This window comes from Lupinus angustifolius, unplaced genomic scaffold (genome assembly GCF_001865875.1).
Source record: "Lupinus angustifolius cultivar Tanjil unplaced genomic scaffold, LupAngTanjil_v1.0 Scaffold_536, whole genome shotgun sequence".
In the NCBI taxonomy this organism is placed as follows: domain Eukaryota; kingdom Viridiplantae; phylum Streptophyta; class Magnoliopsida; order Fabales; family Fabaceae; genus Lupinus; species Lupinus angustifolius.
The window spans coordinates 20,615-39,253 of NW_017727885.1; the positions used below are offsets into that span (position 1 = coordinate 20,615).

General features: G+C 32.6%; 2 protein-coding genes and 1 pseudogene across 2 annotated transcripts; 2 read left to right on the forward strand and 1 right to left on the reverse strand.

The window, feature by feature from the left end:
• The first annotated feature begins 1,790 nt into the window (after positions 1-1,790).
• Positions 1,791-11,374, forward strand: LOC109341632 (zinc finger protein ZAT5-like). Its single transcript, XM_019579573.1, has 2 exons — positions 1,791-2,791; positions 11,363-11,374. The coding sequence occupies exon 1, from the start codon at positions 1,899-1,901 to the stop codon at positions 2,778-2,780; it is 882 nt and encodes a 293-aa protein (XP_019435118.1). The 5' UTR covers positions 1,791-1,898; the 3' UTR covers positions 2,781-2,791; positions 11,363-11,374.
• On the forward strand, positions 6,561-9,146 carry LOC109341633 (tankyrase-2-like). Its single transcript, XM_019579574.1, has 6 exons — positions 6,561-6,818; positions 8,037-8,128; positions 8,214-8,292; positions 8,381-8,475; positions 8,696-8,791; positions 8,863-9,146. The coding sequence occupies exons 1-6, from the start codon at positions 6,647-6,649 to the stop codon at positions 8,935-8,937; spliced, it is 609 nt and encodes a 202-aa protein (XP_019435119.1). The 5' UTR covers positions 6,561-6,646; the 3' UTR covers positions 8,938-9,146.
• LOC109341630 lies at positions 9,257-14,408 on the reverse strand (annotated as a pseudogene).
• Between the last annotated feature and the right edge of the window lie 4,231 nt (positions 14,409-18,639).

Genomic DNA, 18,639 nt, shown 5'->3' on the forward strand with positions numbered 1-18,639 from the left:
CACGCCTGGTAATTTTACACACAAGATTAAGAATTATGACATACATAACACACATCTATGTCTAATAGTCTATGCTTGTGTACTTGAGTTGAGTGCCACACCTAAGTTCTACTAATCGCTAATGTCTTGGTCATATTAGTTACTTATTAAACTAGTTCTATGTCTAGCAACTAGGTTAATAAAATTAAGCTAACATATCTATATGTTTAGTAGTCTATGTTAACAAGTTTGAGAGTTATTCAATGCTTATATGAATCTTTGTCTAGCAATCATATTAACAAAGGCATACATGTGACAATTAAACATAAAACTACGTCTAGAATTACACTAAAAATATGAGCTTCTAGTTTGGGCTATGGAACCATAATTTCTTCATGACTTCAACATCCAAAATCTTACAAGGAGAACTGTCATTCACCAAATAAGCACAACAAAGACAACTCAAAAAAACCAATACCTCATAATTAACATACATTATTTCCAAATATATACATCAAATGCATATTACGATCAACACAACAAACGAGAATCTTAACTAAGCATTTTCATACAAAACTAAGCAAAGAAAGATGAAGAAAAATACAACCTGAAGAGAGTGGTACTTCTTCCATGGGGGTACATCAACTCCATCAAACCTTTACATCTTGTTTCCATTCTATATTAACCTAGGGACTAAGAGAATTCGAAAACATTCTAATTTACACCGAATTAGTATGAAAACTAAAAATCAGATCCATATTCTTCTTTTTTTCAATCTTCATTGTCATTGTTCTTTGGCGTGGAAGAGATGGTTCAAAAACTGGATCTTTTTTGTTCAATATGGGCAAAAGCCAACCTTGAGTAGGTACTTGAAAAGGAAATTCAACATTAAAGCCTAGGTAGGTACCTGACTATCATTCATGAGCCTGATATTACTGTAGATTTGGTCTACCTCTCCATGTGGATAATGCAAACCTCTAATATTCACTTAGGTGGCGCGACTAGGCTTTGGCGTGCAAGAAGGTTTTCATGCGTTACTCGATCATGTCTCATCGTAGTCATCATTTTCCCTAACTAGGTTAACCTCTTGGACATGATCGACAATCGTGTGGATTAGATTTTGTTTGCCCGATCGCAAACCTAATTCCTAGTAGCTGACCGATGATGACCGTCTTGGCACTTGGATGGAACCCACTAATTTACCTGCCATTACTTCATCAAGACCATAAATACAAGCACTGTCATCGCCTACTTGAAGTACGGTACCAGTATTTGCAATCTTTACTTTGGTATTATATTACTCACGTACATGGAAATTTTACTAATTTCATCTGCACGAATGCTTACTATGATATTTATTAATTTAATTTTGTTGTAAGAACAACTCCAAATTAGTTAAATTAAGTTGTACTATAACTAGAAGCATGCTAGCCAATAATTAAGAATAACAGAAGCAAGAAAAGCAAATAGAAAGGAGATAAAGAAAGAAAAGGGAAGGTAAAAGTTGCAAAATCTATGTGGTTCCAGGCTTGCAAACCAATCATCCAGAAAAGGAATCATTGAGAAAAATTATGAGGTTTGCTTAAAAGCCAACCGAATCTCACTTGTTTCCTAGCCTCCTCATACTTAACATTGCATCTTTCTCTCTCTTTCCTACATATAATACAATAAATATTCCTATATATAACTTTCAAGGTTGGAAACACAAGTCTGGCAAAGCCAAAACAAGGTTATAAAGTGTCCATAGTACACCTTTACCTATTGCCTCAACTTGAAAGTTGAAACCTTCTCACACCACTAAAAATATATAACTCCCACTCTTTTTTATTGCTCACAGCCTCATCTTCTCTTTTATTCTTTGTCAATAATATCAACATATTTGTGCATTACTCACTTTGACACAGAAAAATTAAAACAACATGAATGTTGAAGAAGAAGTCTTGGTTCCCAAGGATCAAATGCAGATCATGAAAGGCAAGCGCACCGAGCGTCAAAGGCTACCATCTCCGCTTCAGGTCGCCGCGCCTTCTTCAACTTCTTGCAGCGGAGGAATCGGACGTGATCAAACTACAATGTCTAATACCAACTTAATTGATCAATTCAGGCACAGAACACAAGAAGATGATGAGGACATGGCTAATTGTCTCATTCTCCTGGCTCAAGGAAAAGTCTCACATTCACAACCTCCACCAGATCACAAAAATAATAACAATTCAGAGTTATACCTTTACCAATGCAAGACTTGTAACAAATGCTTCCCTTCTTTCCAAGCACTAGGTGGACACAGAGCTAGCCACAAGAAACCAAATAAAGCAAACACTATTGGTGCAGAGAAAAAACAAGTAGTTACTACATTTATGAAAGAAGAGGATCATGATCATTATGATTCTAACAAAACAAACACAACCCTCTCAATGCCAAGACCAAATAGGCCTTTGTCTTTGTATAGAAGCATCACTAGTGGTACTACTATTGCTGCTACTACAAAATCTAGAGTTCATGATTGTTCTATCTGTGGGGCAGAATTCTCATCTGGACAAGCCTTAGGGGGCCATATGAGGAGGCACAGAACTTCTATCAACACTTCTATAACAACAGTGTCTGTGAGTGATGGAAATTTTATTGTTGGTGGTGGTGGTAGCCCTGAATATCAAGAAACCAAGAAACCCAGAACTGTTTTGAAGTTGGATTTGAATCTTCCAGCACCAGATGATGATAACATAGAATCTATGTTTACATTTCAGACCAAAGAAAGCGTTATTGTCTTTTCTGCACCTTCTTTGGTGAATTGTCATTACTAAACTTCAAGATTGTCTTTTTCCACCCTACAAATTATCCTTAGTATCAAAATCAATGTATATTCATTATTCACCTTAATGGCTTATTTTTTTGGCACTTGAATTGGGTACAATTGTTGATTCTTTCCATTAATTCTATGGCATACAATGGAAATTGAATTTACTCTCATTCAGTGGCTTATAAATTGATTCATAGTTCCTTCATTTAATTTTATTGCCATGATCTTCATTAGTTTTTTAAATTCATTAATCCTCTTATGAGTCTGATAGAGTATTATCATCCATGTGAATTGAGAGAAGACCAAACATGGAGTGGAAATGGATCTCTGATGTGTTTCCTTTATCATATAGACACATGGAAAAAATAGAGATTTACTTGGTAAAAAGAGTAAAACTTAATTTTGTTGATGAAATATTTTGTTGTTCGGTTAATATTGTATTGGAAAAGTAATTAGTTTAAACCCATCGTACCTTTAGATAATTAGTTAAAAGTCAGGTAGTTAGTTAAGAGTTAGATAGAGTTAAATATCTTTAATTTTCTATATAATAAGTTGATTAATTTCTTTATAATTTAACTCATTCAATATTCAATGAATGAAATACACAACTTTTTCTTCCTCTTTAATTTTTAATATGATATCAGCACACAATAATTATGCCTTCAATAATGTGATATTTACTCATCAAGCTTTCAATATACACCTTCATGGCTTTCAATAATGTATCACACGGGAGCTTGCCAATGAAGTTGAGTTTTCTTCGTACTTTCTAGTATCTAGCTTGGGAGGTTTTTTTATGTGTATAGTTATATTCTCTATTTCTCTCATATTTTTTAGACAAAAAAATTTGCTGATATACAATTATATTATTCTCTTTTCATTTTTAGCAAGGACCCGTGAGTAGTAGACCCAGCAGGAATAAGTATGGATCTGGACGGGTTTGAATCCAAAAATAAATTAACGAGATAGGTCCGGGTATTGCACTATCTGAACCCATCCAGACCCATTGTCATCTCTATCCTTGATATTGTTTTAATTAATATTAAAATTAATTTGAATACCTATTTTTTCTTCAAAAATTGGGGTTAAGCACATATGTTTATTCCTTTATGTAAAGAGTGAACTCCTCCCACCATTTTTGAGTGGTTTACATTGTGTGTTTCATAAAAATGATTTTTTTTTCCATTTCATATTGATTATTATCGTGATATTAGTTCATTTTATATTGATTATTTTTTGAAGAATTGAATAGGGGGATTTTCATAGCATTCAAGCAACATAAATATTGTAAATCATTTGTTTATGTCACTCATATTATTCTTAGCGGTGTCTTAATTAATATTAAAATAGATTTCAATACCTATTTTTTTCAAAAAATTTAGTTAAGCACATAATATTCATATTTATTATCAATTGCTTGAGTTAATTATGTTATATTCATATGGAACTTATGATAATATGGATAATTGTGGTAATAACAAAAAAATATTCATATTCATATTTTTCAACTTTTTTAACCTTCAAGAATTATATTGTATTACGTTTCCCTATTTACATTAGAAAATTTAAAATTGTTATTTATTTTCCTTATGTTTTTTAATAGGTTTCAACCATATGAATTTATGGATAATATATGTGTTCTTAACGATGTAAATGTATGAGTAATATGTGTATTTTTAACAATGCGAATGCACATATAAAATTTGTGTTCTTAACCATGCAAATATACAAATAACGTGTGTGTTTTTAATAATGAGAATACACGGGTAACATGTATGTTCTTAACAATATAAATTTAATGTTAATGTGTTTTTAATCATATGAATGAACGTGTAACATGTTTGTCCATAGCAATACAAATGTACGGGTAACATATGTATTTTTAATCATGCGAACATACAGGTAACATGTATATTATTAAGAATATAAATTTATGGGTAACATGTATGTTTTTAACCATGCGAATACACGAGCAACATATGTATTCTTAACCATGTGAATGCATATGTAATGTGTTCTTCACCATGCGATAAAAATATTCATGTGCGAATGCACAAGTAACTTACTAATTTTAATGATAAAAACATGTGGAAAATATATTAGTTAGATACAAGTTAGGTAGAGTTAAATATCTTATATTTTCTATATAATAGATTGATTAATTTCTTCGTAATCCAACTTATTTAATATTCAATATATTCATTCAATGAATGAAATATATATTCTTTTCTTACTCTTCGATTTCTAATATAAAGATTTTCTAGAATCGAACACAAAACAAATAGTACATATGTTATCATAGTTTGCAATTTTATTTGGATAACATGTGCACGTTTATCCTTAAAGAGTAAAAGAAGAATGTACCATATTTAGGGGATCCTTGTTCAATTTAATCACATGCTATTTTACCACTTTTGTTTTCATTTATTTAATCATAGAATAGTTAATGGATGGGATGGATTAATAGATTAATTAGAATTAATTTATTAGTTTGGATATAGATGAATTAAATTATCTAAAAAAAATGAGCAAATGAAATTTCTATGAAGAAATCCTTTAATGGTTGATACTTGAATACAAATTCATTACCTTCATCCATTTGTTATCCCTTTTTTAGAGTGTGATCAGGCACGACAAGAAAAATATAAATAAATACATTACCCATTCTTCACATGGAGCAAGGTAGAAGAATCTTCGCAGAAGTTTGTCACAACAAAACCATAAACCAGAAGTTAGGAATTAGTTCCTGGAGGAGTCCTCATCTCTATTGTGTCATGTTTATATTGGTTAGAAGAAATCAGATTTTCTCCATTACTATATCCTTCTGTATTAGAATATGAGATGAGAAAAATATTTTAATTTAATAGTAATAAAAATCTGGATTCTTAATTTTTTTTTGGTGTCATGTATTACAATATGAGTCTAATATTAGATTGTCAAGTAATAAATGGGATTCCAGCCTTGGTTATATCCGGTGTGCTTGCTTCAGTATGTGTTGTTAATGTTTTCCGCCTCGTTTTCAATAACGTCATTCAAAATTACACTGTTGAATGACCATTGTTAATTATAATACGTGGCATAGTGCTAGAATCATAAATTATCTCATGGTTTAGGAGCATCACTATCCCAAAACATGTGTCAGTCAATATTTCACTCTTGTGATTGATTGAAAAGATGAACTTAAGTTAAAATTTTAATGATTAAATATTTTTCTCATGAATTATAAATAATGACACTTAAGTAACACATTTTTTAGGACAAAAAATGTGATCTTGTTTTTGGAGCATACATGCCGTCTCAAAAGTGTTAATCTATGCTAAGTGATTAGGATTGATTAAAAATGTATTTAACTTATAATTTTAATGAGTAAGAATTTTTTGATTAATCACAAATGATGATATTTGGACCGACACACTTTTTTGGGACATAAATTATAGAGAAAATGTATGAAATTTATGTCCACCATTTATATTCTTAACTCTTTAAAAAATTAAATAAATAATACAAATGAATTGTGAATAAAAGAACAACGATACATAAATCTTTACGATGACAAGCGACAGCACAAAATATTGTGCTCTAAATTATAAATTATATGTATTATATTATACTATTAAGGATATCCACGGACTTTGAGATTAAAAACTAATTCATTTATGTATTTATCTCTCTTAACAATGTTCTTCCTTGAAATCTAGCTAGTAACATTTTTATATTTCTAGGGATCTAACGGCCTACATCATTAAATTATATGTGCTTTTTACATACCTTTCCCTTTAAACAAAAATATCACCTCAACCTCTGACTCCTCCGCTTAAAGAGTTTGCCGCCACAGACTAGAGAGTACCAGAACAGAGAAATTCATAATCCATGGCGGTTCCAGGGCGGCGCAATGGTTTGAACGAGGAGGAGGAAGATGACAACGCCCTTTTCGAAGAAGAAGGCATAGTCGACTTCGTTGATTCTGATACGCCTCCTCATCTTCGTGACCTCTCCGCCGCCGCTCAGCTCGGCGATGTTGTCGCCCTCCGCCTCGCTTTAGGTTCCTCTCTATTTGCATTTCTGCTTTTTCTTTATTGAACTCGTTTTTTTGCCTTGTTTTATTTCAACGTATAAGTTTGATTGTATGTTGTTTTTACTATTGTGTTGTCTCTTCTAAACCCTATCACTGATTCTTCAAATTTCAAAGCAAAATTTATATTTAATTATATTCGCCTTACTGTGATTCATTTATAGTTACACTTACATAGTTTTGAAATAGAGAAGTGTGAATGTAATTAAACTGAACATCTCACTTTAATTTCCCAATGTTCAAACCAAATTGGATGTTGTGAAATTGATTCAGTAACTCTCAGGAAAAACTTGGTTTTAAACACAATTTGGTAACTGATTTTGTCAAGGGTTGAGCTAACTAGTTATTATTTGGGTTTTAAATGGCGGTTGCAATTGTTGTGTGACTATGAAAGTTTAAAATATCGCCAATGCAGTAATAATTGCAGCTCCCTTTGTTTCATTTAGTTGCAATTATGTACTTTTGTTTAGTGGATATTTGTAGAAACTGGAATTTGAGGAGGTTTAGATTGTTTTGAGAAAATTGTTCGATGGAGAATTAATATGGGTCGTATATGGTTTTGGTAGAACTTTTGACGAAATCCCCCCTCAATGTAATTTGAACATCACTCTTAATAGGAGGTGAGTGTGGCAATAACATGAACATATTTACATGTTTCCTTTATTTTTCATGCAGATCTCTTATCCTCTTTTTTTAAATTTCTTCCTTCTCATGTAAAGTATTTTATAAATATAAACAACAATAATGCAAAGTTCAAGGGAGGTTGGTGTAATTTTTGAAATAAATGGAGTTCTTAATGTAATTGAGTTAAATCTATATGGAGGTTAGTTTAATTTTCTGTTAACTATATATGCCCTTGTTGCCATGTAGTAAGTTGCCTATTAATTGTAAGAAAAGAAAAGGGAAGGGGAAAGGGCATGCTTCTGATCTCTCAAAGGTTTCTGAATTTTAGTGCATAGGGTAACTGTTCAATTTTATGTCATCTGGATATGATGTGAGCCTGTTGTCTATCTGGTAAATCGAGGACAAATTGTAATTTTGTTGGAGACTGGCATAATTTGCCATGGAAACTTCAAAGCTATTGCTGATAAGTACCATGGTTTTATTTCTTGATAATGTAAATATATCCTCACTAAATCATGTGGTGTGATTTCTGCTGATCTTTACCCCCGTGCTGCATAACTACAGATAACTTGACTGGCAGTATTGATGAGCCAGTGGAGGATGGGGATACAGCTCTTCATTTGACTTGTTTATATGGTCACCTGGAATGTGTCCAGGTTTATTATTTTGCTTATTTTTGCTTTCATATGCTCTTCCAATACAATATGCCATTAATTATTGATCTTGTTTTATATATCGTAGCTACTTCTAGAAAGAGGAGCAAACTTGGAGGCAAAGGACGACGATGGTGCCATACCTTTACATGATGCTTGTGCAGGAGGTAGTATGAAGTCACATTCTAAAAATTGCACGATTATTTTTGTTGGTGTAAGATCATAATCTCATATTGCTCTTAATGTCCATATCAGGATTTACAGAGATAGTCCAACTGTTATTTAACAGAGCTAATGGTGCAGAGCGTATAAAAAGGATGCTCGAATCAGTTGATTCTGAGGGTGATACAGTGAGTATTTATTTATCCTTCAAAAGACAACCTTCCTGTTATTAACTTAAAATAATGCAGTGTGCTTGAAATTTCTAAAATTTGTTTTGTTGGTTGTGTGGGTTGATATAATCAATGGCCAGCTAAATTCCTATCTCTAACTCTCCCTCAACCAAATTTGATGAATTTCTTTTGATTTTTTCTACGCCATGGTTGTAATCATCTTGTATCGATTTTCCAGCCTCTCCATCATGCAGCAAGAGGTGAGCATGTTGATGTAATTAGGTTGTTGCTATCTAATGGTGCATCTCCCACAAAGACCAACTTATATGGAAAGGTATAGATTTAAAGGAATGTAGGAGGTATCATTTTCTTGTCTTCATCAATTTCTAAAATATTTTTTTGCAGACCCCGGCAGAGCTACCCGATCTGGGCACAGATGCTAGGAGGTTGCTGGAAGCTCTTGATACTGCAATTGCATGATAATAGAGTTGGCACTGTGATCAGAGAAATATTTAGTTTCGTTGTGATAGAGACAGTACTATTTTTGGGTATACATTTTGCATTATTATTCTATACTAGTCATATTTGGCTGTTTCTCGATCTTTAGAAATGATTCATTAGAAAAACACATCTGTGAATTGAAACCTTTGGAGAGTTATGAAGGATGATTCTTGAATCAAGTTATTATTTTGGGTTACCTGGCTTGTTTAGCTCAGTAGTTTTTGTTTATTTGAAATATATTTACTCTCTTTGATGTAATAAACGATAACAGAATAGTTAAACTTGTAGTCTTAACAGTTAAAAAACCCAAATTGGGTTTATTGGGTCTGAGGCTTGAACATAAATTTTCAAGGTTTTGAAAATCTGACAGGTCTTTCAACAAGTGAAGTAATTGATTCACCATTTAATTATTGAACCATTTATTCTTTTAAGGGAAAGATATGCATTTTATTGCAACTTAGAAGTATAAAACAAATGAGATCAAATAGGGTGTCTAAAGTGCTCCTTCAATTCCTTTTCGTTTCGCAATTTAAGCTTATAAGACTTACTAATTTTGTTTGATGATGATAGTGAAACATAAGTTATAAAGAGAAACAATAACGAATCATAGAATCGTTTGAATTGTAACAGTGAAATGGAATCACACACCATGAACGCTTGATTCATTATCTTATGTGATTCATCACATGTTATGTATCATTGGCTTGTGGAGTCGTATCAAATCGTGCAATCCAAACAGTAAATGTAAGATTCTAGCAACCATGGCAACAATATCAATCGTATGACGGAAACAACATTAAGGTGGTGTCGAGGATGCAATGATTGTGTGGTGGTCTCTGCTGGATTATATAATCCTAAATCATATGAGTTCAGCTCCTCCCCAGTGCTAAAGATGATTTCATCTGGTTTTGTTTCATACTATGCAGTCTTTTTAAATACAATAGAAGATCATAATCAGAGATGATGGCCAACATGAGCTAATACTAGATATTTTATTAAACAAACTGAAACACAAATACTACTGCAGTGCCTGCTTTTCTTGGGTTGGTTATCCTATCAGTGAAGTAATTTTATAGAAGTGGATGGCATTTCGCGCAAAGATATCTTTAGCGGCTTCCACAGCTTCAGGAATTGAGAGATCGCCATCAATGCATGCACAGGTAAAACAGAGAACACAACTTCACCGGACTTCTTTGCACCTGTGAAATTAATTTGCTGATCTAATGAATATAGACATAGATAAACCAATACATGATATTAAATAAAGAACCGAGCAGTCAAGAAATTATCTCCTGAATTATCACAGTAGGAATAAATTAGTACATTATTGTTTTGATAAGTCAAGATATATAAGCAACTTGGGCATAACTTATGTAACACCAGAAATGTGATAATGGGATTAGGGCAGAGGTTCGTGGTTTAAATAACCAAAAATAAAATGTCAGCGTATTTCTCCTTCCTTTTTAACTTCATAAACAATTAAAATGTAATGAAAAAAGCAAAAACTTAGGGGTAAATATCAAGGTAGGAAAGCAAATAGCACACATTCCATGAGAAAAACTTGGAGATTATGCACAAAAGAGAAGCATGTGAAACTAGAGTTACATGGCATGCGCCTTCGCCTTAAAGTTTTGATGTGTGGTACCCAATTCTATGTGGTTCATCATTTTTTATATTATTGCTACAATATTTCTTTTATAAAAATATAGATATCTGGTATGTCATATGAGGCAGTTGGTAGGCTGAATGATGGACCATGCAACTATGTAGAAACTGAAACAAGTAGAAAATCACTTAAATGGATTCTTCAAATGCAGGTATGATATATATGTTAACGAACCTAAAAAGAAGGTCTCCGGAAATGCATAGCGATCAGTACTAAACATCATCTGCATTGCAAGGTTTATTCTTGTGAAACATTAAATGCCACAACCAGAAGTTAAAGTACTCATTCTCTCCCAATTTACATGCTTCATATGACCACCGTAAAGTTTAAGAATCTTCTTACTTTGTTATAAATGATAAACATCCTTTTAGAAACCACACTTTATATTTTAGTACACAATCTGAAGCTTTTTTAATTCAACAAAAGGTAAGATCATTTTAAAAAAGGGTAAAAACATTTACTTGACTGTCAAAATTAGTTGCTTTGTGTGAAATGCCAAAATCTGAGTATAATCAGTATACATATGAAATATATGATTAAACTGAGAGGTCAGTGAAGAAAGTTAGGAGCAGGGGAATGGTATAATGAAGTTGTGGGACATGAAGTGTGAGCATCTGGGTTAAACAATTTTCCGTATGATATCGGACAGAGATCACTTGTTTCCAAAGTTATCTTATTTTCTGTCTTCGGGCCAATCAAAATATTACGTTTTGTTTTTTATTTTTTTTACTTATGTAGCAATATATAATTAGCCTGAAATAGGGAATGAGATACCGTTGATGATAACTGATATTTGTCCCTTCCCCTCTCCTCGTCAAAAACTTTCTTATAAAATAAGGAGCAGTATGATATAAAGAACAAAACAAAATAAAAGTTGAGTCAATTCAATGGTTTGGATTTAGAAATTATGAACTGCTAATGTTAGTCAGACACATCAAATGAGTATTTTTACTTCTTAGTGCATGGCAATTTTATCAGTGAACATTTTGTGTATTGCTCATATTGTCACCTTATTTAGTGGAGCCTGCTCCAATAGCTCTTTCAAAGAAGATATCATCCCATGTACACTAAGCTTTGGAATTGCCAAACCAAAATCAAGGTAAACCTGAAGCACAAGACTGTGTTATCAGCTAGTGAACAAGTAATCCAAATTCATATCTAATAACACATATCACTAAGTTATCAAATGTTTGCCTGGGCATGAACAGATGCGAGATATGATGCTTCCCTTGAGAATGGATAGGATGCTTCCCTTGAGAATGGATAGGATGCATGTAAAAGAACAAATCGACACTTCGAATATTTCTTGTCCTCAAGAACTGCACGACGATAAAGCGGATTGGAACAGCCGCAAATCCAAACTACCTCCAAAGCTAGTACAGAAAGGAAATTTAGTCTATTAGTAATTTCAGCTCATTGAATGCAGAGAAATCCAAATGTAAGATAGTCCAACTCATAATGCTATGTTGCTGCTGCATATGTTCCACTAATCTTGTAAATTAAAGTCTTATTTATTAAACTCAAATAAAATTTAGAAATCGACAAAGCTATTTTTCGGACTTAAGTGTACAAGGAGAACCTATCTCAAAAGATTGGTCTCTTAGGTGGGAGTATCTCATGGCTTTAAGTACTAAATTAAATTTGTCATGATACCTAGTGTTTGACTTCTAACATAACATTGATGCCCCTTTGAGCTGACGTCTACAAAAACTTTCACTCTATCTACACTTATGTGATAGTAGTCCTTTATCTTTTTATTTTTTTCGCAGTCCGCCTGTTACTATTTGACAATATACCTTAATTCAGCATATAAGTAGCCCTTTATGTGGCACAACTTACAATGAAAGCACCAATTGTTAGGACTTAGTCTATTAGGTGGGAGAGCCTTATGACTTATATATCACATTGTGTTTACTATGCTATCCAATATGGGATTCCTAACCGCTATACCTAAAGCTTTTTTAGTGTAAATCCAGCAAAAATATTTGGCTATCAATATACTTGAAATTATTAGACAATTAAAAACAACTCATTACCCTGTGTGTATCTGTACTGGCAAGTCATAGGATTGTGCAATTTCCAAAGTTTGCAAGAAGATATAGTCAACAAAGTTTTTCTTTGCTACACAGACAGGATTCCCTGCTGAAAGTATAAAATGATAATAAGAACACCATGAAACAAATCATGTTAAAACCAATTTGCATGCTCAACTTACCAGCTAAAACTACCCGCAGACGTTGGTTTAAGTGGTACATGCTTGATTCCCCTTAAGCAAGGTCTCGGGTTCGAGTCTTGTGGATGGAAAAAATGTCCGCTGGGAGAATTAACCCCATGTACCTGTGGATGTTCCCGGCTCGGACATGATTGTTTCTAGTGTTAGGATACATGTGGGAAACAAAAAAAAAACATACCTGCTAAAACTTGTGTCAGAGCCTCCTCAGCATCCTTTTTAGTCACATTTGTATTGATTTCTAGGCCACTGTAGTATGCAGCAATGCTTTTAAATCCGTATATCTCACCAGCAAGAGTAACAGTAATTTTAAGGAGCCTAGTTAAACCATTCAATATTCTTTTTTTTGTACTACCAAAGGTATTTCTTTATCCTATTAATAAGGAATTAATTTCTTTCAGGGTTCATGACTGCCCCTCCCAACAAATGATATTCCTAGGAATCAAACTCTTAATCTTTTGGTTCATCCTGAAAATCTAATGAGACCTTACATTACTAGATCAACGCCTTGTTGTTACATTCAATATTGTGATAAAGGTAAGAACTTATTTAATATATTTATGTTTGTGTCTGTGGTGTATATATGTAGAGAGAGAGATAAACATATGAAGGATATGATTTCAACTTGGAGATAAATACTTCAATAAATGAATCCAGTGTCCAAGAAGATCCATCTGACAAACCCCGCAGATAGAATTGGATATGAATATATGATAACATAAATAGAAATGTAGGTAAATAGCTTAAAGACAACATGAAAAATATTGAAAATACAAGAATGCAAAACACCTAAGTTAGAAATATACAATGGAATCATTGCTTCTTGTTTCCCAATAACATTGGCCTTAACTAACTTATTTTGTAAGTTTTCATCCCTTCAAACATGTCATTTCCATTTTTAGACTTACATTGTATTTGCGAGTTGGATTTTAGAGGGAAAAAATGAAAAGAAATGATTTAAAGTTATGAAATACACTTATGAAATGATTCTAAAGTCTCTGTTCCTATTTCTTTTTCTTCGAAGCCTAACTCTCAAAGAAACACTTAAGAAAAGTTTGATAATGTAAGTTTCACAGTTCTTAAAAATAGTTGGAAAGATAGTACAAAACAAACTATGTAACAAGGTTATTGGAACAAGTAAAACAAAGAGAAGAATAAAGAACCTAAAATAATAAAAGATACCCAACAATCATAGAATGGAAATGTAGATTAAAATTGCACATCTATAGTTAACTCACTTCATCAAGGATTTGCTCTGCCACACGTTCAATTCTTAAGATTCTACCAACAACAGGTGCAAAACTCTTTTGCCATTCTATGTAATGCTTCTTGTCCACTTCAAACCCATCATCAATTAATATGGAAGAGATTTTTGCAGTCTCGAAGCATGTTGAACAGATAGATTGCATTCCATTGACTCTACGGTATTCTTCAACACCTTCCAAAGATGGCTCACACCCATACAATTCAGCAATATCTTTTAAATTTCTCTGTCATTAAAAAATGTGCTATTACTATAGGATTCTAGGCCCAAAATGTTCATAGTTCTTAATAAGAAAATAGATGATAACGTTGAGCAGATATTGCATTACAGGGATAAATCGGAATCTAGAGTATAAGACATATACTAAAACATCAATTATTTTTAATAAGAATCAAACTAATTGGCTAAAATCAAGGAATCTAAATCACGAGTCACTTAACATAATTGTTGAAAGACAGGGACTTTGTATTCAGTTATTCATACTTGTCTACACTTGTACTACATACTACATACCACCGTCACTCCATTAACCTTCACGTTCCAATATTTATACTCTCCGATACTTCATATACTTCATCGATACATACCTAGCACACCGAAATTCTATTTTTGAAAAATAATTAATTTATGAATCCGATATTTTCCGAATATTCTCCCATACTCTTAAAATGTTTTCTGGATATCTCATAGACACACAAAATACCACAAAATAGCATTTTAGAAAAAGAGAAAGAAATAATACAGTGAAACATAATATACAATATACCAAGTGGACTTGTCCCAAGAGAAATAAATCAAAACATGCATATTGCACAGTGTTGAAGCGGAAGATCTATGAAGAAAATATAATAGAGAAAATGACACCGTGAATTTAATGTGGTTTGGCAATTTGCCTAAGCCCACGGCTAAAGAGCAACAAGAATATTCCACTATGATAAAAAGAATTACAAGTTTCACTCACTTCCCAAAACCAAGTACACCCAATTTCACTTTTAGTCAAGTATTTCTCAAACACTCAAATATTCCTCACAATATTAGAACAAGAGAATAAGAAGAGAGGATATGAATTAAGCTAAGTATTTGGTGTGTCTTACAATGGCTTGAAACACTCCTATTTATAGTCAAAACTCTTGAAGATTATGTTGCCAAAGGAAAAAAGCATTAATGGTTTCACGATAGCCACTTCTTTTACTTGGCTAGAAATTCTCCTTTTCTTCAAGATGATCTCTAGCCACTTCCTTTTTGCTTGGTTGAAGAAAGTCTTTTCATTATCTTTTTCTTTTAGTCAGTATTCAATACACTGAGAATGAATAGAAAATGCATATGCAAAATGTTGTTCATCAATTAAATGGGATTGATCATCGTATGATAATATTAATTTCATTTTGTATTTAGTGATGTCTACTATTTCATATTTAGAAATTCATAATAATTATATATTTATTATGGATTTTATGTACATATTTTTATAGGCGGCCAAATGATAGGAATAGAAATAAACATCTTATTTAAAAGGTGGATGTTAGTAAAGATGTTTTGATAATATGAAGGCTTCTTCTCATTGATGATATGCGTACAACATATATAGGCAAGCTGCTGTACCAGCTAACAAACTGATAAGAATAAAATAATATGTGCAGATAAGATACAAGGAATATGCTATCTTTATCTTAACTAATAATAGCTAGATGAAAGCATGCTGTTAGCAAACTATGCGGAGGTGAGTAACCACGTACAATGCATGGCACATGCATGACTCAGTGAGTCAGCTACAGTGCATCGTGTGGTTAACAATATTTTTATCATGTTGCATTCAATCTTATCTCCTTTATCTATTACACAGCTCTTATCAACTGCTTCAACATCCTAGCATATAAATATATTTCTCATATTATTACACACTTAACAAGTTATAAAGCATCAACAAAGGATAGGAAATAATAATGTAAAAGCTAAAAGCAATAGAACACAACCAACCTGATGTGGCGTTACCACAGAAGATTCCTTGTGAAAACCTGGTTCATGACGCGTGGAGTTGGTGAGCGCGTAGCAGAGGAATAGAGCTGTGAAGAACAGGGTTGTGATCTTATTCATATTCGCTTTATGTTAGTGAAGGTAGAAAGGTTAAATGAGACAGAGAATAAGTGTGTGTTTTGAAACAAAGGAGGGATAGGAATTTATAGAGAGGAAAATGGAGGTGTGAACCTTGGAAGGTTAAGAGAGGCTTAATTATTTATAGAAAGTGGAAAATTATAAACAAACAGCAGAGAAAGACAGAGGGAATAAATAAGCAATCTAAAACAGTTTTATTCTATCTTTTAATTAAACGGTCTTATAAATAAAGAGGAAATTTTGAGAGGAAACAAAAGGCAGCCACATGTGATAAACCGAAAGACAAAATCTGCAACAAAGAACTGGTTCGAAATTCCTAGAGTGGCTAATAGCTGGAAGTTTTGTCATTTATAGGATGTATTAATTGTCTCTATCTTTAGATATCGAGAGAGAATTGGAAAAATAAAATATACTGCTTTGGAGAAAATTAGTGTGAGGAATACATTGAGGGTGAAAATTTTGCATGACATGTTAGGAAGAGATACCCCATGTACCTGTGGATGTTCCCGGCTCGGACATGATTGTTTCTAGTGTTAGGATACATGTGGGAAACAAAAAAAAAACATACCTGCTAAAACTTGTGTCAGAGCCTCCTCAGCATCCTTTTTAGTCACATTTGTATTGATTTCTAGGCCACTGTAGTATGCAGCAATGCTTTTAAATCCGTATATCTCACCAGCAAGAGTAACAGTAATTTTAAGGAGCCTAGTTAAACCATTCAATATTCTTTTTTTTGTACTACCAAAGGTATTTCTTTATCCTATTAATAAGGAATTAATTTCTTTCAGGGTTCATGACTGCCCCTCCCAACAAATGATATTCCTAGGAATCAAACTCTTAATCTTTTGGTTCATCCTGAAAATCTAATGAGACCTTACATTACTAGATCAACGCCTTGTTGTTACATTCAATATTGTGATAAAGGTAAGAACTTATTTAATATATTTATGTTTGTGTCTGTGGTGTATATATGTAGAGAGAGAGATAAACATATGAAGGATATGATTTCAACTTGGAGATAAATACTTCAATAAATGAATCCAGTGTCCAAGAAGATCCATCTGACAAACCCCGCAGATAGAATTGGATATGAATATATGATAACATAAATAGAAATGTAGGTAAATAGCTTAAAGACAACATGAAAAATATTGAAAATACAAGAATGCAAAACACCTAAGTTAGAAATATACAATGGAATCATTGCTTCTTGTTTCCCAATAACATTGGCCTTAACTAACTTATTTTGTAAGTTTTCATCCCTTCAAACATGTCATTTCCATTTTTAGACTTACATTGTATTTGCGAGTTGGATTTTAGAGGGAAAAAATGAAAAGAAATGATTTAAAGTTATGAAATACACTTATGAAATGATTCTAAAGTCTCTGTTCCTATTTCTTTTTCTTCGAAGCCTAACTCTCAAAGAAACACTTAAGAAAAGTTTGATAATGTAAGTTTCACAGTTCTTAAAAATAGTTGGAAAGATAGTACAAAACAAACTATGTAACAAGGTTATTGGAACAAGTAAAACAAAGAGAAGAATAAAGAACCTAAAATAATAAAAGATACCCAACAATCATAGAATGGAAATGTAGATTAAAATTGCACATCTATAGTTAACTCACTTCATCAAGGATTTGCTCTGCCACACGTTCAATTCTTAAGATTCTACCAACAACAGGTGCAAAACTCTTTTGCCATTCTATGTAATGCTTCTTGTCCACTTCAAACCCATCATCAATTAATATGGAAGAGATTTTTGCAGTCTCGAAGCATGTTGAACAGATAGATTGCATTCCATTGACTCTACGGTATTCTTCAACACCTTCCAAAGATGGCTCACACCCATACAATTCAGCAATATCTTTTAAATTTCTCTGTCATTAAAAAATGTGCTATTACTATAGGATTCTAGGCCCAAAATGTTCATAGTTCTTAATAAGAAAATAGATGATAACGTTGAGCAGATATTGCATTACAGGGATAAATCGGAATCTAGAGTATAAGACATATACTAAAACATCAATTATTTTTAATAAGAATCAAACTAATTGGCTAAAATCAAGGAATCTAAATCACGAGTCACTTAACATAATTGTTGAAAGACAGGGACTTTGTATTCAGTTATTCATACTTGTCTACACTTGTACTACATACTACATACCACCGTCACTCCATTAACCTTCACGTTCCAATATTTATACTCTCCGATACTTCATATACTTCATCGATACATACCTAGCACACCGAAATTCTATTTTTGAAAAATAATTAATTTATGAATCCGATATTTTCCGAATATTCTCCCATACTCTTAAAATGTTTTCTGGATATCTCATAGACACACAAAATACCACAAAATAGCATTTTAGAAAAAGAGAAAGAAATAATACAGTGAAACATAATATA